Here is a 26956-nt window from a genome sequence, read left to right as displayed (position 1 = left end):
AAACCGTTTGAGTTATTACAAAGTTTTTAATAACTTTTGTTCAGCACAGTGTAATAAGACATGTACTAAAGTTTGAAGTTGATGCCATTAATGCCCTAGGAGGAGATAGCGTTTGATCGGGGTCCAAAATTGCCACAAAGTCATACTTTCATGGGCATATTGCGGACTTCCTGTTGGACTTAGGTCAGGGGTGTCAGCATATGATTTGTAGGTCTTGATGAGACGAATAACCCAGTTTTGGTTCCATCTCTCTACGACTTTCCTACGGGCCGTGGCAGCCATATAAGATACATAGGTGGCGCTATAGAGCACATTTTGGCACTTTGGGGGTTAATTTTTACATTTTATCAAATTTTCACCAGACCTGGTGTGCGTGCCAAATTTTGTGAGTTTTTGAGCATGTTTAGGGAGTCAAATTAAGGGTTGAAGTGGTGTAATAATAAAGAAAGAAGAAAAAAGAAACAAACACACGAAATACAATAGAGTCTTTGCCCCTTTGGGTCTCAGGCCCAAATAAAGTTATAGCAACTTCCTCTGTCATGGCGAAGCATCAAATCTCAACAGTGTGAGTATGAGAATTTTCTGCAGGGTGAGACATGTCTGCCTTACTCACACCTGTGTCATCAAAATCATACAAGTTTTGCACCCATTCACTTGAATTTCAATTAGTAAACTGAAAACTCTTGATGAGTTTGTGTGTGAAACAAATGAATTTCCTAATTTTCATCAAGTCTATTTTTAGAAAAGGAAAGACTTTTAACTAGGGATGCACGATATTGGATTTTTTGCCGACATCCTGTATGCCGACATTTCCAACTCATTGTGGCTGGTTGCCGATGCCAATACCGATATATGCACATATTTTTTTCCAGCTGGCTGAGGAGACTATTATGCGTGCAAGCATAGATTATGCTATGATCAAGAAAGGCAATATATGAAGGAAGAACTTAGGAAGACTGGAGTTCAGTAGCTCAGCATTAAAACTTTAATGAACCTGCGAAGTTGGTGGAGCAGTAGAGTTTTCTTTGAGTTAGGATTTAATCTCTGGTCCACACTCCGGAGCAGAAGGTGGCGGTAATGCACCTAATACGCTGGTTGCCATCAGCCGGCATAAACCAAAAAGAAGTTTTTTTCCCCAAACAGAGTGGTACATCCTGGCAGCCGAAGTGTTTCCTATCTGTGCAGCTGAACACAGCAGCTCCTCCACGGACTATTTCACGCCGACGGTCCTGGTGTTTCCTCCGCAGGCTCCACTTCACTCAGCTGCCCGACAGACCCGCTGCTTCTTCCCACTTTAACCTGAATAACTAACCGGGGCTCAGTGCTCTGGTTGGATCCACCTCGAGAGCCGAGGCTAACTTAAGCTGGGAGGCTAGCGGAGCGTTAGCTGCAGCATGACCAGAGGGAAGCACAGCCAGCTGGCCTGCGGAGGAAGTACCAGGACTGTCAGGGTGACACAGTCCATTGAGGGGAGCACACTCAGGCGGTGGAGGGGAAGGTGACATATTGGCCTCTCATAATCGGCAGCATTTGCCAATGCCAATATTTCATTTTAGAGCTTTTATCGGCCGATACCAATGACTTGCCGATAATATCGTGCATCCCTACTTTTAACCCACATGACCTGGTCAAAGTTTGATTGAAATTTGTACTGTCAGGTGTGTAGAGACAATAAGTAACTGCAGCTGGACACAGAAAAATATTCATACATTTGAACAGAGAGTGTAAGCGAACCGCTAGGTGCTCAAGCCCTAATAAGGGAAAAACTGCAGTACAGAGCTACAAATTTTAGTTTTGATTTTATTTTTCTGCAGCACTTTATCACTGTCACTCTCACTCCATTTTTTCCCTTCCCTTCATAGGTCATCCCCACTACTGAATTATACATATAAGACCTATAATTATTGTAAAATAAATGATAATAACAGCAAACTTCATACAAAGTTTGTTTATAATGTACTGTGTGTATATAGACCTTTCTGCTGTGTCCTACAAAAATGAGCTCCATACAACCCCCCCCCCCCCCCCCCCCCCCCCATTCTCTCTCTCTCCCTCTCAGTTGGAGAGGAGAATGTCACTCTTCTTGTGAAATCTCCTCATAAATCCCATGACTTTGGCCAAATCTTCCGAAAAAATCATACTTTTTTGTAGGACATTTCGTCGCAAATCCATTGATAGAGGTTTGAAAGTGGTCAGACTTATAGTTCAGATGCTAGAAGCCTCAGTTTGACACAAAGTCCATGCCCATAGATTGCCTCCTCATTGGTTTACACTGTAAGGTGTGATGTGGCACTGCTGCTTTCAGGGCTTATAAAATCTAAACCATTCGAGTTATTACAAAGTTTTTAACAACTTTTGTTCAGCACAGTGTCATAAGTCATGTACAAAAGTTTGAAGCAGATACCATTAACGCCCTCGGAGGAGATAGCGTTTGTTCAGGGTCCAAAATTGGGACAAAGCCATACTTTGAAATTGAGATTGCGGACTTCCTGTTGGATTTAGGTCAGGGGTGTGAGTGTATGATTTGTAGGTCTTGATGAGACGAATAACCCAGTTTTGGTTCGATCTTTCTACGACATTCCTATGGGCTGTGGGGGCCATATTAGTGACACAGGTGGTGCTAGAGAGCACATTTTGGCACATTGGGGGATAATTTTTACAAGACCTGATGTGCGTGCCAAATTTGGTGAGTTTTTGAGCATGTTTAGGGGTCAAATTTAGGGTTTAATGGGCATAATAAGAAAGAAAGAAGAAAGAAACAAACACACAAAATACAAGAGGGTCTTCGCCCTATTGGGACTCAGGCCCTAATAAAGAAAGAAGAAGAAAGAAACAAAACACACAAAATATAATAGGGCCTTCGCCCTTTGGGCTCGGGTCCTAAATATTAGGTCTGTTTGTTTTGGAGAGGAGGAGACCTGTGGATAATTCAGCTCCTGGTAAAAACCTCATGAACGATGAACACTGAAGTAAACCAGGAGAAGCTGACTGCTATGATGGCAATGGTGGTTGTTTAACAATGAACACAACAACTCCCATGATGCCACGCTACTTCACCACATCATCAAACTCTGTCTTTTGTTACTGTTTTGAGAGACCCCTTTGTGGCAGAATTTACATATTGTGTGTTTAAGAGTGATTATTCGTTCTTCCTTCTTGATCAACTCCAGCCATGAATCCACCCCATGAATGCCAGATTGCCCAAATACTACTAAAGACACCTTTGGGTCACTTTCTTGGACTTGTGAGTCACTGGAAGGGCAGACAACAGCACCGTCTACTGTGCCTGGTCAGTGCCCATGCACTGGACAGGTCAAAAAATATTCCCAAGCCCTACTGCTCCACTATGTGAAATAGCTCAAATAAAAAATAATGAGATACTGACCGATCTTTCAATAAGTTCATTGTCATCAAGTGTTCCCAAAACATCTCTCCTTTTATTTCTGCCTGAATGCCATCTCCTGGAAGCTCCTAACAGGTTAGGACACCTCTGGACCTCTCCTAAATATTGACAGATATAGGAGCAATTTCCTAAATTAAGACAACTGATAAAATGCTTTTACTCTTAGTCCTAAAAGTAGCATCACTTTGAATTTTTAGCCAGTTAGGAGTGATTTCCTGCTCTGGGAAGCTTGATAAATCAGTCCCCAGTACTGCATTCCTTCAAATGTAAATTAACTTAACTCATTATGTTTAGGGAGAATGAAGCACTGTGGAGGGAGATCTCTGATCTGAGACAGAAACATGCCCACCAACAGCAACTCATCAAGAAGGTAAGGTTGAGACCATGTTGGATCCATTTAGACTATACCACTAATAATCAGAATGAGTAAAATACATTAATCAGAAAGGCTGGCTCATCTGGAATAAAATTATATTGTAGTTAAAACCTTCACTATCCATTTAGCTGATGGAATCTTTACATTTTCAGAGAATCTGCACTCTTCTTGTGCATGCTTTCCCACTTTCATCATTTACAAGCTCTTTCTACCTACTGCCATTATGTATGGTGGTATTATTTGTAAGGGGATTAAAAGTAACTCCAACACATCAGTTTGTTCTGATAAAACCAGTATTTGAGTGTAAGCAGCAGTAAACCAATAGCAGTAACTAGTACTCAACGCAACTCCAGCTTCATCAAAAGTGTGGTTGGGGTGTGTGCATATTAGAAATATAACCAGGACAATTCATCTTAATTAGTGCCCATGTGAACATTTTTGTGGGATTCTTCCATTAAACCGATGACTTTTGGATGGAAAAACCACAGCCAGTTTTCTTCAGATCTTAAATCCAGTTGCATTTTCTGTTAAATCTTTGACACTTTTGTTTCTTTTCAGTTGATACATTTCATCGTCACATTGGTACAGAACAATCGCATCCTGAATTTAAAACGCAAAAGGTGAGTTGACACTGTTACATCCTTCAGCTGGGATTAGTGTGAGAGTACAAGTCCATTAAATGAATGACCCTCCAAACTCACAGTGGTCACCCATCATAATCGAGAAAGGCCAGGATCCTCCTAGTGGCACTGGCAGGTAGTGGCACCTGAGTGGCAGCCTGTGGTATCTCACTGGCAGGCACTGGCACCTGAATGGCAGCCTGTGGCACCTCACTGGCAGGTAGTGGCACCTTAGTGGCAGCCTGTGACTTGCTGTCATCGAGGCCTTGGCCAAATATCCTGGTTACAACAATGAAAAACAAATCCACTATTTTATTATTGTCAGAGTGAAATTGTTTTAGGCAGGCTGCTGTAACTCAAGATGAGACATCTAAGCGAGGTGGCATATAGGGATAATAAAACACAAAAAAGAAGAACAAGAAGTTCCCCACATATGTAATTGCAAAATATCATTTCATTAATTTACTGTGTTAAATAAAAGTAGTACTCCTCTTATGCAAGGAATCCCTAAACATATACAATAATAAGATGAAAGAAGTTTTTCTTATACAGTAATAATTAATTATTGTTGTTGTTGTTATTTCTATTATTGTTATTATTACAATTATTATCTTTATACATTATATAACTGCTATAAATATAAATATATTATTTTTGTTATATTATAGTTATCTTACTACTACTACCACCACTACTACTACTACTACTAATAATAATAATAAGAAGAAGAAGAAGAAGAAGGCTAATAATCATTAATAAAAACAAGACTGCCAAGGTTTATGTGTGTCGTAATATACATTTCCTCTCCTCGATTAGGCTCTGTGATAAGATATACTTTATTGTCCCTTTGGGGAAATTGGCCTTTGACTCATAGTATCACAAAAAATATAATCAACATCAACAAAAAATGCATCCTGATCATAAACAAATAGAAGAGCACATACCTACATATATGCCCCTCACCCCAGAATACTACACGTCCTGTGCTTTTGCTTTGACTTTACTGTTAAGAATGTTGATGGATGTAGGCACCATTAAGTTTTTAAAACAAATGAGTTTACACTTGGGTACTCTATATCGTCTGCCAGAGGGTAGAAGTCTGTGACATATTTCTTAGTGGGCAGTTGCTGACATTTGATTTTAAAAAAAAGTTTGAAAATGTTAATGGGCTAATTAAATAACACAATTAATACAAGGGTTCAGTGGCTACAACAGTGAACTCACCACAACGCTTTACAAATTGACAAGATTGCAAAAAATCATAGGATAATCATATGAGTGATGATAATTAATAATTTGGACATGTCCACTTTTGTCAAAGTCAATCAGCTGGATTAACATAGTCAAAGGCCAGCATGTACAAAATATGAGGTACTGTCATTTATATGGGTGCAACTGCATAGTTTTAATATAGAAACTTGACATAATTTTCAACAACTGTAAGACAACAGAAATCCAGAAGTCATAGAAAGCCCTCTGCTGACAGAATTTAAATACCACTCTTTAATTGTGAATATAAAGAAAGTTTACAGTGAGTGACTTACTAAACTGCACTGTATCTTTCTCTTGAAATTAAGTGACAAAATGGAATTATGACATTGTATTTTTGAGGGGTTTTGGACGCTCGCAAGCTCATGAAAATCAGTACACGTCAGAATTGGCGAGTTCTGTGGTGATTGGGCTTGGGCGTGGCCAGTAGGGGGGGAGTGAGAGAGAGAGAGAGAGATATGCACGTGATTCAAGATGGCGCGGCTTCTGGGGGAAGTCACGGAAGACGTGTGTTAGTATGTTAGTAAAAGAGAGAGGGAAAGAGAAGGGGAAAGACCGACTCTCCATCCCGCGACCGTGAGAGGAGAGCGGTGGTTATTTTATCTACCGAGAACCCACATACGGACGGTGGTCTGTACGCATGTTGTCTCTTCTCGGTGGAGCAGCGAAGAAACGCAGGATGGTCCACTCAGTCGGTAGTCAGCAAGGTGTAGAAGTTATACGTTTCTCCGTGAAGAAACTCTTTTCCTCCTTCTGCAGGTAACCGTGACAGTGTTGTGTTGCAACAACAGTCTCTTGTGGATCCGGTAAAAGTGTTCAGGCGAACGCGGGTCAAAGTCTCGTCTCGTCCAGCGAGGGGGAAAAGCTCCAAAGAAAAACGGGAATAAGCACACGTGTACAGTTCCTCTTCAACGGTAATCTGGCTTGATCGAAAAAAACGAACCTTCCCTGTGCACAGATACACTAACAGAGAACGAGATTTGTTGCCAAACCGTGTTTAAAAAGGGAGTGATGTCACGGCTCCGTTGCCATGACTCCCTGTGTTGTTGATACGTCTCTGCCAATCAGAGACGAGAGCCTGGCACTTCCTGCTGGGTCGCACCTAGGTGCGAAATTGCAAGGCATCAGTGGAAATGGAGTCTGTGAGCGGATTCCTTTGTTTCCAGGGAACAAAGGCACAGAGGCGGCCTCGTGGCCAGGCCTCGGAGTTTGCATGTAGGCTTTTCTCTGTGTGACATTATGGTGGAGGCCAAACAAAAGTTTGGTGCAGACGGGAACATTTGCAAGAAAGTTAGAGCAACTTCCTCTGTCATGGCAAAGCATCAAATCTCAACGGTGTGAGGATGAGAATTTTCTGCAGGGTGAGACATGTCTGTCTTTCTCACACCTGTGTCATCAAAATTATGCAAGTTTCGGGCCCATTCACTTGAATTTTAATTAGTAAATTGAAAACTCTTGATGAGTTTGTGTGTAAAACAAATTAAATTCCTAATTTTCATTATGTCTACTTTTAGAAAAGGAAAGACTTTTAACCCACATGACCTGGTCAAAGTTGATTGAAATGTGTACTGTCAGGTGTTTAGAGACAATAAGTAACTGCAGCTGGACACAGGAAAATACTCATACATTTGAATGGGCAGTGTGAGCAAACCCACACCTCTTTGAACATTTACTTCTTCCACGTAGTTTTAGATATAAACTTCATTTGAACTTTAAATGAGTCACAAGACAATAGCTAAATCTTTTGATAACTTTTGATCACAAACTAGTCTAGATGACACACACTGATTTTGAAGTTGTTACGATAAATGAGTTCACCAAACTTGAGCACTAAATTCAAAATGGCTGACTTCCTGTTGGGTTTACGCCATGCGTCCTTGTGCGCCCTGGCATGATACATGTGTGTACTGATTTTCGTACATGTAGGTGTAACGTGGTGCGGGGCTGCTTTGTTGAAATATTTTAGGGGGCGCTGTCGAGCCATTCTCCCACACCTATGCCCGCCTCCTTTACAATATCAGTGACTTTAAGTGTGTGACCTTTCATGTGTGTGCAAAGTTTTGTGAGTTTTCAAGCATGGCTAGCCCCTTAAAAACAGCTTCTTACTGTGTGGCGAACAATGAAGTATCCATTTCATAACGTCCACTTGTGGCTGTTTGTCATCTTGTTTGTTAGTTGACAGAACTTTGTTGCTGCTGGTTAACCAGTCTGATTATTAGCAACAATGACAAACAAGCTAACTCTCCTGGTTGTTTCATTAAAATTATGTTGTTAATTTAAATGAAATGTTGGGCAGCTGTGGCTCAAAAACTAGAGCGGGTCATCCACTAATCAGAAGATCGGTTGACTTGTCTGTGGGATTGTGGTTATTGCAACAGCCCTGTTTGCACTGTGGGTCGGACAAAACAAGACAAGACAACTAATAATTTAATCAAGAATATAATCCTAGTCTGATTAGAGCTGTGACAAAAGATTACCATCATTGATTAATCTGACACTTAATCATTTGGTCTGTAAAATGTCAGAAAACTGTCCAATATACTTAATAAATTTATATTTACAAATTTATACGGCTAAGTGTGTGGCGTTAGGGTAACACTAACCCCTGTGTGCGTGTGTGTGTGGCTGCTGTGCCATGTCGTGCTCTGCGCTCTGTATATTTTCCTGCCTTTTTTTTTCTTTTGCCAATCACATGTCAAATTAAACGCAGTCAGTTTTTAATTCAGGTCTGCATATTGAAGTTTAGAGAGATTATCACCTGTTCCCAACCAGTGCTAGTACTAGAAATACTGCAGGTGTTTAAGAATGTATCTTTATTTCATGATAGGCCACATGTAAATAATAAGCTGCAGTTGATTATTTTCTATATCAATTAGTCATTTGTATGCTTTTGATTACTTGATTAAACATGTAGTCATTATAACTACCAAAATGAATGACAAATTCCCATCACCTTATCAGAGCTTAAAGGGATGCCTGAAAAGTACTTATTTTTGTTTGACCACTACTAATTTGAATTGACAGTAATATGAAAGGGATCAAGCACATCTTCATTTTTAAATCTGTAAATATTGTGTAGTGTATTTGCACTAATGTACTGTAAACTATGATCAGCAGGCCAATTCTTATGAACAGCAATGGAAAGAAGCCCAAATACATTCATCAGATCTATGATGACAAAGTGTGCGTGGAACAGGTCAGTAACAAGCACTACCTAGTAACATAAACATGGGAAGTATTACATATAGTGTACACCAGTGAATTACTGTATTCTTGTTGTCATCAGGTTAGGGGTGTAACGGCACGCATATCCATCCCAAACCATCAATTGCTTTCAAAATAGTTTAATAATCCACTTAGTCCAATGTGCGGAACAATATTTCTAGAGCACAAATTCTACCTGGAACGTTTTGGCAGTGCACCACTTAGATGTAGCAGGCTCATGAATGTATGTTAGCTGGCTTAGCCAAGGTAGCTCTTATTAAAATATGCTCCAACCCTGCTGGATTTGGAGCTAGTTTGAACCACTTTATATACAGATAGAGTTAGACCATAAATCGGCATAAAATAGCTGTCAGCAGGTGCAGAAAAAGAGAGGTTGTTTTCCTCTCCACTGCAGCACAACTACACTTTTTCAGTAATAGTTATGGCCAATGAGCCATTGTTGGATGTTTACATTTTTCAAAATGAAGGACCAAAATATTATTTTCTATCTTTCTTTTTTTTTTGCTGTACCGAAATTGTACCGAACCATGACCCCAAAACCGAGATACATACCAAACCGTGACTTTTGTGTGCCGTTACACCCCTACATCAGGTACTTCCTTATTTTATGTGTTAAAGTAAATATCATTGAATATACTGTATGGTGTGTTATATAGGAGAAATAGTGAGAATGGACTTCTCTGCAACCTATACTCTTGTCTGTGTGTGTGTCCTGTTAAGTCGTCTGTCAACAGTCTGAATGGTGTGAAGGGTTCCGACATATCAGATGATGTTATCATCTGTGACCTGACGGAGAATGAAGCAGAGCTGACGGCTGAGGTCACAGAGGGGTCACCCAGAGCCTATGAACAGAGGTAAGACTACTGACCTGACACTATTTACACTATCCTACTGCATTTAAAGTGCTAGTATATGTTATACATGAGAGTAAACTTTGAATAGCTGCAAGACAAATGGAAAGTGTCTGCTCTGAAATTATGCTTACCATAGTGTCTATGTTAGCGAGACAACAACCTCCTGCTCCATGTCTTCACTGCAGTGATAAACTGTACTCTCACATCGTCCATAGCAGTCTGGCACAGCTCAGATAGTCCAACCCACAAGAAACTTTCAACACACTTTCAACAAGTTGCTGAAAATGATTGGCATCCCCCTTCCATCCATTGAACTGTGTACGTAAAACAAACTGTAAAAAGCCCCAGGAAATTGATCTCAGATTCACACACTCAAAACACCGCATGCTCCTCCTGCTATGGAAGGCGTTGTAACACAATAGACACAACATTTTAAAACCAGCTTTCCGTCACTGCAACAGTAACCCCGAACACTGGCAGACAGCCAGATTCTCTGTACATTCAACATATAAATAAATAAATATAAATTACACCAAAATAATTGAGATCATATTATAGTGATTGTTGAGATGCATGTTGTGTGGAGAGTGATCAATACTAAAATGATCATTCATCATGGCACTTTGAGAGGCAAGAGGTTAGATAGATAGATACATAGATAGATATTACTTTATTGAACCCCAAAGGGAAATTCAAATTGTCAAGAGCTCATCAAAATATAAAAACAAAAGAAACCCTCCAAAAAAACAAAAAAAAAACTATCCAGTCAATTCAGGAAGAATTGGACAGTCTTATTGCTGTGGGGACGAAGGATCTCCTGAATCGCTCCATTCTGCAGCACAATAAGAGGAGCCGACTGCTGCAGCTACTCCTCTGTCGCTCCAGGAGGCTATGGAGAGGGTGTCTGCTATTGTCCATTATAGCTTTCAGTTTGTTCAGTGTGCCTCTCTCCACCACAGATCTTAGCGGGTCCAATCTCCTGCCCAGCACTGAGCCCGCTTTTTTGACCAGCTTGCCTTATCGCTTGGTGTTTTTGTCTGTAAGGCTGCCTCCCCAGCACACTGCAGCAAAAAAGAGTGCACTAGCCACCACCGTGTGGTAGAACATGGTCATCATTTCCACACACATCAAAGGACCTCAGTGTCCGCAGGAAGAACAAGCGGCTCTGCCCCTTCCTGTAGAGGGCGTCGGTGTTAGGGGACCAGTCCAGCTTGTCATCCACAAGGACCCCTAGATATTTGTAGGTGTGCACCACTTCAATGTCCACCCCACAGATTTTCACTGGCTCTAGAGGGGGCTTAGACCTGCGGAAATCCATAATCATTTCCTTTGTTTTTGAGGTGTTCAGTTGAAGGTGTTTTTTTTCGACTCCAGTCACTGAAGGCTGTTATTAGATCCCTGTATTCGGATTCCTGTCCATTCCTGATACACGCCACAATAGCAGTGTCATCCGAGTATTTCTGGATGTGGCAGGACTGAGAATTGTATTTGAAGTCCGAGGTATATAATGTGAACAGGAATGGAGCCAGTACAGTCCCCTGTGGAGCCCCCGTGCTGCTCATTACTGTCCCAGAAACACAGTTCCCCAACCTGACAAACTGTGGCCTTTCTGTCAGGTAATCAGTGATCCAGGAAACAAAGGAGGGATTCACTCCCATCTCTCTGAGCTTGTCTTTGAGTATGATGGGTTGGATGGAGTTGAATGCACTTGAAAAATCAAAGAACATGATTCTTACATAAGTGCCTGATTCCTCCAGATGAGAGGGAGCACGGTGGAGCATGTAAAGGACAGCATCATCCACTCCAATGTGTTCTTTGTATGCAAACTCCAGAGGATCGGGTTTGTCTTTGACCTCAAGCCTCAGTAGGCGTAGAAGCAGACGCTCCAGGGTCTTCATGATGTGCAACATTTTATTTTTGGTACCAGTACAATACAAGATGTTTTCCACAGACCCGGGACCCACCCCAACCGTAGACTCAGGTTGAAGATCTTCTTGAGAGATTGACACAGTTGGGCAGCACAGTCTTTAAGCAGCCTTGGACACACACCATCTGGGCCAGCTGCCTTCCCAGAGTAAGTCTCCCAAGCTCCAACTTCACCTCCATCTCTAGTAGCTGCAGCAGTCAAAATGGACACATGTGTAGGAGGAGGAGAAGGAGGAACTGTGGTGGAGAAACACACATGTGGAGAAGAAGAAGGAGCCGCAGTGGAGATGCATCCATGTGGAGGAGAAGGAGCAGCAGGGGAAGTGGTTGTGGCCACAGTGTCAAATCTGTTGAAGAACTGGTTAAGGTCATTGGCTCTGTCCACATCACCCACTATTGGCTGTCTTTTCTTTTTGTTGTAGCCAGAGATGGTGTTGATTCCTATCCACAACTCCCAGATGTTGCTGTGTTGTAAATTTCTTTCAATTTTCTTTTTGTATTCCACCTTTGCCATCAGCAGTTGCCTTGGGAGAAATGTACACAAGTATTGTTATGATATGACTGAATTCTCTTGGTACATAGTATGGTCTCATACCAACTGCCAGTAATTCAATATCTGGACAGCACATCTTCTACTTGACAGTAATATGTAAGGGATTACACCATCTCTGATTCACAAATAAAGCCAGTCCTCTATGGAGCTGTTTCCCTATCTTTATTCAAGAGCATGGCATATCAATTTGAGAGCATAATTTATTGATTTCACATTCAAATTTTGTAATTTGTCCCTCAAAACCCTGCCCTCGCACTCAAATTTTTGGGACCCGCAGTTGTTGTTTTCCCAGGCTGGGAAAACAACAACTGCGGGCACTGCAGGCACTCCTCCATTCGGACTGCTGCTAGTGCAAAGCCACTGACACGGTTAGCTTAGCCTGTTAGCACCAGCTAACTACAACTGTGGGTCCCAAAAGGAAGTAAAACTACAACTGTGGGTCCTTGTAACGCTTATCACTTCAATTTTTCATATAAAAAAAGAAGTTCAAGTGACCATCTCGCCTTCTCACATGGGCGTAACCATAGAAACGTTTATGATGAAGGTGACATCGTTTTCTCCTCCAACACACCAACAGGCAGGCACTGTGCCATGCGGCTACTATAATACTGTATGCAGCTACTTTCATAAAAATCACGGGTGCTGGTGTATTAATGAACGTGAAATGTTTTATTCCAAAAGTCATAAATAAAGCAAGGGAAGTACATTTTATAAAGCCCTGGAGGGCGGGAGTGGATGAACCCAGTTAAAGAGTACGCGCCTGTACGGGACACTCTAAGAAGTAAAGCGAACAAGCTTGCAAGGGGGCAGGGATCATTTCATTGGTCAACACTAAACCTGGCCTTCTATTGGTTGGGGGATTTTGACAGGGTTGTTGCACAATAAATCCAAGAGCAGAGGGGAAATCTGAGAGCAGAAGTTTCACGAGGGCGCAGAAGCAGCCTGAGTGCGAGGAGAAGAGCTGAAGCTTGGAAGCAGGAAATCTGTGCAAGCAACATTATATTTGAGTGCAAGCACACAATATGAGCAGAAACAGAGCAAATCTAAGCGCAAGCAGAGGCTATTTGAGTGCGAGGGCAGGGGTTTTGAGGGACAAATTACAAAATTTGAATGTGAAATCAATAAATTATGCTCTCAAATTGATATACCACGCTCTTGAATAAAGATAGGGAAAAAGCTCCATTGTCCTCCTCCTTTCTTCTTTCCACTAGCTTTAGTGTCTCTGTCCATCCGTATGAGAGTGAAGCCAGGTAGTTCCACACAGGAATCAGAGATGTTTTAATTCAACCAGGTTTCAGTAAAACACATGAGGTTGCACTCACGGTATACTTTCTGAGTCTTCACCAATATCTCCAGCTCATCACTTTTGTTGGGCAGAGAGTTGACATTTCCCATGATGACCGATGGTGGAAAGGGCTTATATCTCCATTTCCTGGCCTTCACCTTTGCACCAGCACAGCAACCACGGAAACACCTCTTTATCTCCGCTATAATAGGGTGGTATCCTCCAGATTTGCTCAATTTCAATGAAAGAAGCTCTTCTCTTGAGTAAACTCTTCTCCCCACAGAAATATCCATCAGCAATTGACTAGAAATACAACAGAATAAAGTAAAATTTAGTAAAAATTGAGAGCTACCAGACTTTGCTGCTGCTTGTTGAAGCGCATGTTCTAGAATTGTAGACAGAAATCCTTGACTTGTATTATCACGCAGTGTGTTTACATGCATTATTTACACATTTAATGTCTATTACACCAGAGACCTATAGGTCAGCATAATGCTTCAGGGTGGATGGAGAGACAGAGTCTAGTCCATCTGCTTTGCTGGGGTTCTGTCTCTTAAAGAGCCTGTTGAAGTCACTCTCCGAGATGGAGAGAGGTGTTGAAGGGGGGGAAGAGGCCTCAGAGCCTGTATTCAGACCAAATCAGGTGTTGCAGAGCACTGCTGCTGGGTTGCATGGAAGTATGTGAGGGTGTGGGTATGTTTATTTGTGCTGTAGAACGTAATCGCTGTGAAACAATCAGAAAATAACATTTTATTGATCTGATTCACCAGCTTTCTCGCTATCTCCGCTCCCTCTCTTTATTCACTCTCTAGCTCACTTGACCATAGCTGCTCCCTCTCTCACTCACTGGTGCTCTCATCTCTCTCTCTATCTTTTTCTCTTATCTTTTTTAAAATGAGTCAGAAAGTTGTCAGCAAAGCCTAACTTTACCTTTAACGTCATCAAATGAAGAGAGATGTCCTCCCCTCTTCCTAGTAACGTCTTTGTCCTTCCCCATGGCAAGGTTGTACAATTCTGATCAGTCTGATCGCCAGTATAACATCGGGGTGTGTTTCTCCAAAAGTTGTTCAACTTTCTTGCCGCAGGCCGCTGTGGCTCCTCTGCAGCCCCCACCCCTGCAGCCTAAACGCACTACCCCCATTCAAATGAATGGAAGGACTAGCATTTCCACCACAGAGCCTGATTTAGTGTGAATTTAGCTGGAAGCCCACTTGCTGCAGCTCAGAGTTTGGTGTTGATCCACACAGCCAAGTTTATGTAAAGCACAAAACAGAAGATGAAGAAAAGTGTCTGTTCTTCCTCACCAGTAGCTGGAGTTCATCTAGTTTGTTGCACAGTGATAGGAAGTTAGAAAGAAATGCACCTGGTAATGGAGCGCGTTGTCCTTGTCGGTGGAGCTGCAGGAGAGCTCTGGCTCTTCTCACTCTCCTGCGCCATTTCATTGCGTGAACAAAGGTGAGTGCACCAAAATGTCCAGTAATTCCACACATGGGTTGGAGTTGTCTCCCTGATATTCTTGGGCTCTACTCTGGTGAAAGAGCTCCGGGTACTGTAGCAAAACACTGAGTTTACAAACAAAACAGGACAAACCGCTGCGCAGCAATACACGGAGGTGGCCATCTTTATCTCTACCCCTTTGGAGGTTTGAACCCTAATAATAATAATAATAATAATGATAAACCCACACAAACTCAGTTTGTGTGAGTTCAACCCTAATAAATTGCAACCAGTGAAAATGTCTTCTAGATTTAGGTGTTAACCAATATAGGAACTCATACATGAAACAGTGATAGGTTCTATAAGGACACCTCAAAACAAATCTAGACTTACTTATTATTATAGACTATTATAGAGTCAAAATGGGGCTTAAAAGAAAGTTGAGAATCAAGCCAGAGACCCAGATATTTAAATTCCTCTACTTTCTTGAGTGGTGTGACAAATTATTTTTTAAATTCAAAGAATTAGGTCTAGTGCCAAAAACATACTGTAATACATAAATGTGTGTCTACCTTTGAATAAGTTTGGAAAAAGACTTGAACATCTAGTTTTTCTTGTGCCGGTGCACAGAGAGGCCCCAAAACCTTCCCCCAAGTATGAGCTCTCTGGAAAAAGAAGAACGCCTGTAGGGAATAAAAGTTTTGCTTGATGCCTTGATTTAATAAATAAATAAAGTGTTTTAATTGCAAAAGCAGAGTGAGGGGATTCCCTTTACTATAAACTTTGGTTAAGTGTGTATATCAGTCAGCAATATGTCTTTTGTTAATAACATGCTGTTTGAAACTCCCTCAGTGATGTAGAAATCGTGGAAGTAGAACTGGACAGCTACACAGGGTTGCCAGGTGAGACAGAGGCGAGCACCACCTGCACAGATGACACCAAACTGACAGAGGCTGCTGTGTTGGCAGCAGTAGAGGAGCAGAGGAGCAGCACTTCGGACAGCAGTGAACCAAACAGCAGTGCCCTGCAGCTCAATAAACCGTCAGGCCTCAGTCTGGAAGACCCGGTCAAAATGATGGACTCCATACTGAATGAGAACGGAGCAATATCACAGAACATCAACCTGCTGGGAAAGTAAGTACATCAAGGTAGATCACAAGAAAAATGCAGTTTATGTTGGGGTCTATAAAGAATGGGCTGGTAGTGAACTACAGGAAATGGTCCTACCAGTGTTCTTGAAAATCTGTCATTTTCCATGTGTTTTATATAACATTGTTAACAGTTCATTGTACTATTGTTAAGACAAAGGGAAGAATTTTGATGCATTTTTCTGTATTGAGTTGAAAGTAAACATGGACCATTGACTTAATGTACTGTATACACATGCAAAATACTGCTCTTCATTCTGCCTAAAAACTAGAAAGAATCCTACTTTGGATATTTGACCAACGTATATTTATTGATATGAGTTAGAGCTAGACCAATAAATTGGCTGATATTACCTTATTGCAGATATAGGTATCAGCATGAAACTGTGGCTGTGTCCCAAATCACTCCCTATTTACTATACAGTGCACTACATTTACCCTCTGCCATTTTACAGGGTGTCTGAATTCTGAGTGTGTAGATGCTCCACACTGTATAGATGTGATATGTACTGTTGTGCAACTCTTGACATTGATGACGCACAATGATGTTGATTCTGAAATCTTGGTTTTCTGCTTCGGACTGGGTGATTAATCAGATTTTATTTTCATTTATGATTTTGGCTGCCAAGGATTTTGAAAACAAGATAATCGAGATAAAACGATTATTGTGCCGCATTCTGTTTGGAAATAATGTTCTGGTTTTGTCTTGTGTTATAAATCCAGTGCACAGTGTGTAGGAGTAGCGGGACAGCGCAGTGAGAGGCAGAGCAGAGGTCTTCCCCACAGCATGAATGTGTCTGAATTTAACGGTCAAATGTTCAGTGGTGAACTGACTTATTTAGTCATCTACAGGCTACTTTATTTTAGTTTCAGTTGGACTTAGGATGCTATTATTTTAGATACGAGGACGCTTCGCCCCGTATAACCATCTCTCCTTTCATCAAGCCAAGTGGCGCCGTGCATTCTCTGACTGCAGTCATTATTGTTCACATGCTTACTTGTAAAAAGCTGATTAGAAACCTTGTTATGCTTACACATGGCAGAGAAATCAGTGTTCTCCAGGGAATAAAATCTACCTTTGGAAACCAGGTTTTTCAATTACTGAAAGCAGGTTTCTTGTTTACATGACCATTAAGAAATCAGCTTTCTGGAGAAAACCAGCTGTAACCTGGTTACTACTGGTTACATGCATCTTGACAATCACTAAATAATATTTTTATTTATTTATATATTGAATATATGTTTAGTAGTTTTCAGCAGGTTGTGGAAGTGCACTACAGCACAGTTGATCTTATTTTTATCTAAGATATTTTTATTTATTTTTATATTATTTATTTAAATATGTATTTATATATTATACATTCATTTTATTTATTTATCTCTTTTTTTTTATGTTTTTCAGTTGAATTATATTTAAGGTTCAAGGAAATTCACTGTTAAAAAGACACATTTTTTAAAAAGTTCAATAAATGTATGTTCTTTCCAAAATCAGTGAGTAATCATATAAAATAATTGTAATATCAGTATTGACCAAAATAATCATGATTTTTGCTATAATTGAGTGTCTTTATTACTGCTCCCTACTGAGTAAACTGTTGAGTGTCTGTGTATAGGGAGTAGTGAATGATTGATCCTGCGAGGGAAATTATTGTGTTATACCAGCATAGCCAACTATAGTCAAGAAAAACTGACAATAACATGTTACAACAAATGGCAAAAAATGAACAAATGACAATAAATTAAAAGGCAGAATTGCAGGTCTGCGTAGCAAGACACTGAAGTATTGAATAGTTACAGTATGTGCAATATATATATCAAAAACAGTAATAGTAGAGAAAAAGAGTAATAATAAGGTGCACAAGACAAAGTGGCAATGAATAATAGATATACTGTATATGATATAAGTCTGAAAAACAATATTTACAGGTGTAGTGCAGTGGTTGGTAATGCAACAGAGATGAGCTGTTCTGCAGTGTTATGGTGAAAAGTAAGAATGATGTCCTGTGTGGTTCTTTATGACAGCGGAGCTGAATGAGTCTGTTGGAAAATGAGCCCCTCTGTCTCTTTAGTGTATCAAGGAGGGGGTGGGATGGATTGTTCATAATGGAGAGCAGTTTGTTCAGTGACTTCCTGTTCCTCACTGACTCAAATGTCTCTAGGTTTTGACAAATGATAGATCTGGCCTTGTGAATGAGTTTGTTGATCCTGCTGGCACCTCTGGCACTGATGCTACTCCCCCAGCAGACCACAGCACATTAGATGACACTCACAACCACAGACTGGTAGAAGATCTCCAGCATCTTGTTGCATACATTGTCTATACAATATCTGAGTTTCCTCAGAAAATAGAGTCTGCTCATCCCCCTCTTGTACACAGCGTCAGTCTTGGTCCTCCAGTCCAGTCCGTTGCTCAAGTGGGCACCCAGGTAGTTGTAGTGCTCCACTACTCCAACCGTCTCTCCCATGATGTTAATGAGCCTGGTCACAGTCCTCATCTTACTGTTCACTCAGTACCTGAGGTGTACTGAGTGAACAGAAATGGAGACAGGACAGTCCCCTGTGGTGCTCCTGTGTTAATGACCACATCAGACAGGGAGCTCCCCAGCTGCACAAACTGGGGCCTGTCTGAAAGATAGTCAGCAATCCAGGAGACAGTAGGCGCAATGACACCCATCCTGAGCACCTTCTCACTCAGTAGAATTGGTGGGATGGTATTACTGGCGCTGGGAAAAATTAAAAAACATGATTCTCACAGTGCCACCACTTCCATCCAGGTGAGAGTGAATGCGCTGCAGCAGGTAGATAACAGCATCATCCACACCAACATGAGGCTGGTACGCAAACTGAAGAGGGTCCAGAGCTGGTTTCACCTGGGGTTCAAGGTGGCCAGAACCAGTCTCTCAAGTGCCTTCATGACATGAATGAACAAGGGAGTGATTTCAGACACAGCCAATGTTTCCACTGCATAGTTTGTCCACAAGAGAGGACTGCCAAGTTTATTTTTACATTTCAAGATGCCCCACTCACTACATATCTTGGTCATACTTCTTTTAAGAACCACATTTAATCAATTCTGATCAAAACAATCAACATCTCACAAATGTATGTCAGTATCAGCCTCAAAAAGCCAGTATCAGTCAGGGTCTATGACTCCATCTCAAGTTTGTCATCTACAAACAACTTGATTAAATACATCAGAAACTGATATTCTTTTTAACTCTGAAACAAAAATAGAAGTGAGTGATAAAGCAAAACCTTAATAAAGCTGTGATACTGCCCTCATCCTCCCAAAAACCAGACTGAATATCGGGACTACCTACTGGGTCATGGACACATGAAAGCAATATTCTGACCTATGTGTTTTTTACTTAATTTATATATTATGGTTGTTTTCACAGTGGCTGTTTTTAAAGTGCCCTCCAATGGGCAGCCACAGTCCTGATACCACCCTGCAGTGTTACTCATTCTGGAGCAATGTGCTGTTGATACATTGATGTTGAAATACTACAAGTGCAGAATAATAATAATGATAATAATAAAAATAAGAGTTGCAAGATACTAATGGAGTGTGTGTGTGTATGTGTGTCAGGATGGAGCTGATGGACTATCTGGACAGTATTGATTGCAGTCTAGAGGACTTCCAGGCCATGCTTTATGGAAAACAGTTTGGCATGGATTTTGATGCCCTAGAGGTAAAATGACATCACTTACACACTAAAGCAGAACACATTCACCTGATCAATACATCCTCAGACTGAACACAACATATCTAATTGGTTCCCGTTCAGCTTTATGGATCAGCTGACAAACACACTGTTGAGAATGTGACATCATGCTCACAAATTTCCATACCTATCAAGGTAATTTGGTTGTAGGAAGCAATGTGAAACATGAAGTTAACATAATTATGTGTCAGAATCACAGGGCAAAGAAGTTTTTCTAGAAGCATGACTGAGCACAGAGGCTCAGACAGCAGCATGTAGAGTCATCAGAGCAGAACACAGCAGACAGGTAGCATTTAGAGTGAGGGGCATGACTCAGCTGATGGTGGCTGTTGTTCCATCCGCACATGAAGATAAGTCAAAGGTAATGTGCTAACCATGCAATTCAATACAACAGCTCTGCCATAAATCCTACTTTTACGAAGCTTATATATTTTCACTTTTTGTTGATGTTGTCAGAAAGGTGATAATTCTACTTTGTTTGTTATTGAGGTCATACTCCAGTACACCACAGTCCATTTAAGCTATAATATGTAACTATTGTGCATTAAAATGTCTAAAAACAACTAGACCTATGTTATATATTTTGTTGAGTGGTGTACTTACATTATCCCAAATGTTTCCAACAATTTTCAAACTCAGAGAAATCTGTAATTTTAATCAAGGTAATGGTCCGTTTGATTTGGTCACCTGTCAATGGCGTCACACCCCTGTACCAAAGAGTATACACACACAAGATGCATGTGTCGGCATTGTGTTTGTCCGCTACAATTGCGTCTACCAAAGATCATACACATACAAGATAAAACATCGGCATTGTGGCTGTTTGCCACAATGGCGTCCACCAAAGAATATATGCATACAAGATATGTCGGCTTTGTGGTTGTTCAACAGAAACTTTTATAACTGGACTTTTATGCAGTTTTAAGCTGCGTTTTTATGATAAACGCTTTAGATCTTGGTCGTTTTTGACTATCTTTTAACCAGATGAAGGATTTTAGTAATCAGATGTCTGGATCTTAAGTTATCAGAGAAACAAGCTAGGCAAACGTTAGCAGCAGCTCGGCTAGCAGCCCCTCCTGGAAGTCCGGTGCTCGCCAAACATCTTTGGATAAATATTGATTTTTCAGGTGAAACAGCTTTATTCAGTATTTTTACCGATCTTTATTCCCGTGTATGTTTGTTTTTGGTGAATAATTTGGCTCCCGGTAGAAACCTGCTGAACTTCTTGATCTTAAGTTATCAGAGAAACAATCTGAGCAAACGTTAGCAGCAGCTCAGCTAACAGCCCCTACCGGATGTCTGGTGCCAGCCGAGCAGCGTCATAGAAACACTGATTTTTTTTTTTTTTTTTTTACGTTAAACTGCTTTATTCATTGTTTTTACCTGTTTTAATCACCGGGTCTGTTTGTTTTGGAGAGGAGGAGACCTCTGCGGCTCCCAGTAAAAACATCCGGAATGATGAACACTGGAGTAATCCTAACCCGAAGAAGCTACTTTACGATGTCATCAGACTCTGTCTTTTGTTACTGTTTTGATTGAGAGACCCTTAGTGGCTAAAATGACATATTGTGCATTTAAGTTGAAAAGTTGTCCACCCCATTAACATACGTGGGGGTGACAAAATATCAGGAACACAATTTAATGCCATTTCTAGGCCATATCTTTTTCTTGGGTTTGCTTTGTATTATCACTTCCTCTCCATGTGTTTTCAGGAGAGTGTGTCCTCCAAAGAGAATACAGCACAGCTAAACAGAGGCAGGACAGAGGAAGGCAACACAGGTAAGTGGAGCCACTTACACTTCAGCCTCAGCTGACCTGAAGAACTGAGCAAATGTGATTTTTGCCATCTACACTGACATATAGGACTGGGTATTGTATTTTTCAATACTGATACCTTGACTTCAATACCACTTCCTGAACGATACTTTTTTCTATACCAATTTTACAAAATCCATTGTAACAAAAAGAAAATTACATTACAGCACAAATCTTGGGTTTTATTTTTCAGCTCCATGGTATTTTTACACACTCAAAGCAGCTTCATAACATTAAAAAATATAAACCTAATTACCACAGTCACTTTCACACTGTTGGTGCCATCCAGGTAATCTTAGCACGACAATTAAACCCATAATGTCAGCTAATGAGGTCTGGATGTGGCACCCAGCATGTGCTGTGACTGTGATGACTGTAACACTCATCAATCAGCAAAACTCACTAGTTTTAACGTTGGTTAGTTTCAAAAAGAAAGCGTGTTGAGTGTCTCTGTACAGCTAATTAACATTAACATAAACAGTTTTATCTGTTGCTAATGACAGTTGTTTTGTGTAGTATAATGTCTGCTAATGCTAGCCGGGTTAACAGCTCAAAACGTAGCCAGTGGAGGCAGCAGCAGCATCTACAGCAGCTTCATTAGGAACAGGAGGTTGGACCAAAACATGTAACCTACAGGTAAGACAAGACAAAGCTGTATTAAAATATCAAAGATGATGATATTGCTTATCGTTTGACGTCAAAACAGCAACTTGCGATGGACGCTAACATTGTGAAGCAGTCTTTATGTGACCATAACACTGAACATAACAACATAGTAGTCCCCAGCTAATGTTAGCCGAGCCTTACAAGCTGTTTTGATGTCAAACAGTCATCATCTTCGATATTTTAATACAGCTTTGTCTCGTATCTGTAGGTTACGTGTTTTGGTCCAACCTCCTGCCACTGATGGAGTCGCTGTAGACACTGCTGCTGTTTCTGCCGTTACTGTTTCAGTTGAGAAGCTACAGCCGGATGTTCTGGACAGCTCCGCTTCCGTTAGGTATCAGAATATGTTTCTGATATTTCTGATATTCCGAACGACAAGGCGTTTTTTGATAGTCGATAGTAAGCAGTCGATAGCAATTCGGTCAGTGTCATAACAGTATATAAGTTTGGTACCCATCCCTACTGACGTATAAGAGTTAATTCATTAATAGGAATGTAGACAGTGTTTCAATTAGCAGTTAAATTTTATGCAAATCCAAAATAACATCAATGTGATGGCATGCTGCAATGAGTGGCAGCAGTGCCCATTCGAGGAACTGCAGTTTTGGGCACTTCTGCATTGGCTTCATTTTTCAGCCCCTGAGGTTGCTGCTTGGCACACACTCATGACTGTATTTATCACTTTTCCTGCCCCCATATCCTGAATAATTCATGTTATTAATTGTTCCTCAAACCCAGCCACGCTTAATGGAGAAATAAAGAAAAAAATCACATTTAGAAGTGTAACATCTGTCTGCTGTTGTCAAGTCTGCAAATGTCATCCAGTCAGCACAGTGGAAATGTGACTAAACTGGGAGGATTGGAAAGAATCGCAAGCTGTTACAAATAATGTAGATATTAGTTGCATTTGCATTCATTCTTGTGATCACAAGTTTGCTACTTTACAACTATACCCTGGCTGGAAATCCTGCATGCTGTCCACACTCTGTGCTGTGCATTAGTGTACTACCATCCAACACTATATTACATTCTCACACTTGATCCTTTCAATCATCAAACAGATGGATGACAAATTAAGTAAGTAAGGAGCTGTTCCACCACAGAACAGCTTCAGGGCTTTTTTGGTGTTTTGGGGATGGCTGTCTAAAGAAGCCTTCATACTGTGCGGCAATGATTATGTAAGTTTATTGCTCATCACACTGTTCAAGACGGCTCTGATACAATTTTGGATGCGGTCTGTGTCATACTATACAGTATCAGTTTGAGATGACTGTGAGATGAGTGTATGGTAAATTGTAAAACTACAAAGGAAACGGAAAAAAGTACAAGCAGAGACACGTCATCAGCTTGTCATCTATCTGCAATTCTGATGTTTTGAAAATGCAACAAAGTCATACAGTTCATTTTACCTCTATTGTTTTCGTTTGTGTGTGCCATGGATGTATTATGGAGCATGCATGTGTTTCCCCTTAAACTTTCTTTTATTCAAAAATGGCACAATTTGGTCTTCAATTTCTGACTTTGTCCAGGCTGATAGTTTCTTGCATTTGTGTTCAGATAAGCAGTTGATCCAATACACCACCTGCCCACTGCTGGCCTTCCTTGATGGCTGCACCCCTCCTCCAGAGCTGGACCTGGGCCCAGGCAGCAGCAGCACCGGTACCTCCAATACCCATTCCCAGTCCTCCTCCAGCTCTGGTGCCTCCGTGGAGGCCGAGCCACCTGCAGAGTTGCTGGACACTGGCCTGGAGTTGAAGCAGCCAGGCCACAGCTCTCTGATCCGCCTGGAGCCTCTGACAGAGGCCGAGGCCAGCGAGGAGACCCTCTTTTACCTGTGTGAACTGAGTCCTGGTGGCCCGGAGGCCGACTCCTCCCTGCTGGACAGAATGTGAGCAGCAGACTGTAATGCTGATCCCACTGATGTTGGCTCGCCACAGACTACACCCCTCCCTCCTCCAGATAGTACTGACAGTTTAATATCCCCTCACCTCTCTGGCCTGAGGGGTGTGTTTGTTGAGTTGTCAGAACATCAGAAAGTACCAGACAGGCTGAAGAACAGCTGCAGTTCGTGCCTCATAAGACTTTTGTATTGAAGATGGCATTTGAGTTACAGAAATAAGACTTAACATGTGGTACTCTCATCATGTACCACTGTCATACAAATTGATGGCATTTCTTAGTAGCCTGACTTGTCTAGTGAAGACATGTAGTGATTCTGCCATTACCCTGTAATCAAGGAAAAACAGGCAGGGGTTCAGAAAAGTACACAGATTTTCCTGCCATGTGTCTGAAGGTTTAACCTATTTGTTTTTGATGATAGGAGAACTTTTTTGATTTGAAACTGACATGAGAGGCACAAACTGTGGCTGGTGTAAGCACAGGACAGCAGGACCTAGATTCCCTCCACATAGCTTCATTTCTGAGTTGTCAGGTATAGAGACAGAAGTCTCTGCTCATCAGTAACTTCACCATCAGTAAAGCACTGCATCACATCAGTGAGGAGACATCGTCACCTGACTGCTATTAGCAGACTGAACCTTTTGTATATACTTCTGAAAATCTATTTATTGCCATTTTTGTTTTTGCTACACATCTATCTTCTTCATAAAGTAACATTCCTTAAGATAGTGTTGTGCTCAGCCAGCTCATTTCTCTTTGAGTGCAGACTTTTGGAAGATAATTTAGCTACATTTATTTAATGAAGGCAACATTCTTGAGAGCTGGGACAAAAGGTGTTCTCAAGAAGGGACTGTACACTATCTGGGACTGTACATTATCTGTCTTGCAAACAAGACACAGATAATCAAGTCATTTCAGTTTCCACATCAGTGTGTGGTTAGTGAAGCCTGGTCTGGCAGGGCAGAGGATGAGACAGACATTTCAAAGCAAGGTGTACAATAGATGATAGACAGTCTGAATGTGTTAGCAGGTTTTTGGATACAGATGTGACATTGGTGAGTGATCTGATGGAGCTGGCTCTGTGAGTGATGAAACATGAAAATACAACTACAGTGGCAGTGTGAAGTGAGTATGTAAAGAATGTGATCCGTGTGTGTCCACTCTGTTGTGGCAGTCCTACATTAGTATTGCTCTGCATTCATCTAGCAATAGAATAATATACTGTAACTGAACGGTCAGAGCTTGAAAGTTCCTTCTTTACCTTAGAAACCACAAAAATTAGTTTTTAATCACATCTTGCAGTTGAAAGCTCTGGTCACATGACAACTGGGTTTTTTTCCCCAAAGTTCATATAATGACAACTCGGCAAACTTCTTCCCCTGTTAGTGGACATATCTTCACTTGTGTGTGTGTGTGTGTGTGTGTTGTGACACTTTGCATCAAAAGAATGGTGTGTGTGTGTGTCAATTTTTGTCATTAAACCCTGACTTGCTGAAAGTGTTCAGAAGGTGATACTGCCATCCAACTGTGACTGTAACATGCAGAGAAGAGGGGGAACTTGGGTATCATCAGGCAACGTTCATCTTTTAGTTTGAGAGAGAGAAACCAAGAGTGAATGTTTTTCATGTGACTCATGCTGAAGCAAAATAAAAAATGAGGGAAACACAGGAAAAACACCCAAAAAGCTTCAGCCAGTGTCACTTTATCTTTTACGCAAGAGCACCAGAAATACATTCATCCTCTATAGTACATGAGGAGGATGTGACACATCATGGTGATTGTATAGAGGTTTAGGACCAGTGTTAACGATTAGTAATATAACTGGACATGCATGACAGTATTGAAATGATGAAATGCTCCAACTTGGACACAAATAATTTATTTTGGTCAGTCTGATGTTGTGATCAACTTTGTTTTTTTCCATGTAGCAAAGTTATCCTCTATTCCCAGTGTGAATCACTGCTATCAACATACTTGAACAGTTACAAGGTCTACCGTCCCAGTTGTCAATAATGAGAAGCTAAAACATTCATCACGTTTTTAAATATACACTTCCTAATTTTGTCACAGTTGTTCCTTAAATCCTCAAATCTCACAGCCCCCTGTTAAATAAGTCAACACAGTTCACGGTTTGGAAACACCAGAGAACTGAAAAAAGAATCAAGTGTCAAATGTGTAAGCTGAATGCAGAGCCCTGATCTCACAGTGGAAAAGCTGTAAATTATTTCATTCAGTTTGTTGTTGTAGAGCTCGTGGTATTGAGTTGCCTCACTATGTTCATGTTGTGATAAATGGAAACTCCTCTCCTGTGTCTGTTCTAGAAGTGCCTGCATCCTCTCTCCTTTTCTTCTGGTAAAGCCAGAGAATGACTTCCCTGTGACCTGTCCCCATCCCAAAACTGTCATTGTTGCAAGCCTTGCAGTTACAATAAAGCATAACTAGTGTTCATTTGAAGCTTTGTTGCTTCTTAACATACCCAGGAGACTGAAACAGGAGATCAAGCCTGAAACTTGTCTGTTTACTAATAGGAAATATTCTTTATTTCCCATGAAAAGACCCAAACCAACAATGACATGACCCTAACAAGCATTGTGTATGTATCCAAAGCCTGATATATCTTATTCCTCTGTGTCATAGATCCCCTTATTTGTCTAAAAAATATTAAAAACATGTCACACATGTCAAATGAACACACACACTGTAGTTTTTCTGTACATTTTTACTGCTTTCATTTTTCATGCATTCCTGTTTAATA

General features: G+C 40.9%; 1 protein-coding gene across 2 annotated transcripts in view; it reads left to right on the top strand.

Moving 5' to 3' along the window:
- hsf2 (heat shock transcription factor 2) overlaps window positions 1-26895 on the top strand; it is a 34982-nt gene extending 8087 nt beyond the window's left edge. The window contains exons 5-12 of one of the 2 annotated variants that reach the window (XM_067572277.1): window positions 3698-3773; window positions 4338-4399; window positions 8786-8864; window positions 9614-9747; window positions 15801-16082; window positions 19686-19788; window positions 21534-21600; window positions 23860-26895. In XM_067572277.1, the coding sequence (XP_067428378.1) occupies window positions 3698-3773; window positions 4338-4399; window positions 8786-8864; window positions 9614-9747; window positions 15801-16082; window positions 19686-19788; window positions 21534-21600; window positions 23860-24194 (1138 nt within the window). In that variant the 3' untranslated portion in view covers window positions 24195-26895. Of the gene's footprint in view, window positions 1-3697; window positions 3774-4337; window positions 4400-8782; window positions 8865-9613; window positions 9748-15800; window positions 16083-19685; window positions 19789-21533; window positions 21601-23859 lie in introns of both variants that reach the window. The other variant, XM_067572276.1, reaches the window with a different exon arrangement.
- Window positions 26896-26956: the final 61 nt, after the last annotated feature.

This window comes from Thunnus thynnus, chromosome 18, assembly GCF_963924715.1.
Source record: "Thunnus thynnus chromosome 18, fThuThy2.1, whole genome shotgun sequence".
Classification (NCBI taxonomy): Eukaryota; Metazoa; Chordata; class Actinopteri; order Scombriformes; family Scombridae; genus Thunnus; species Thunnus thynnus.
This window is presented reverse-complemented; position numbering and strand designations above follow the sequence as displayed.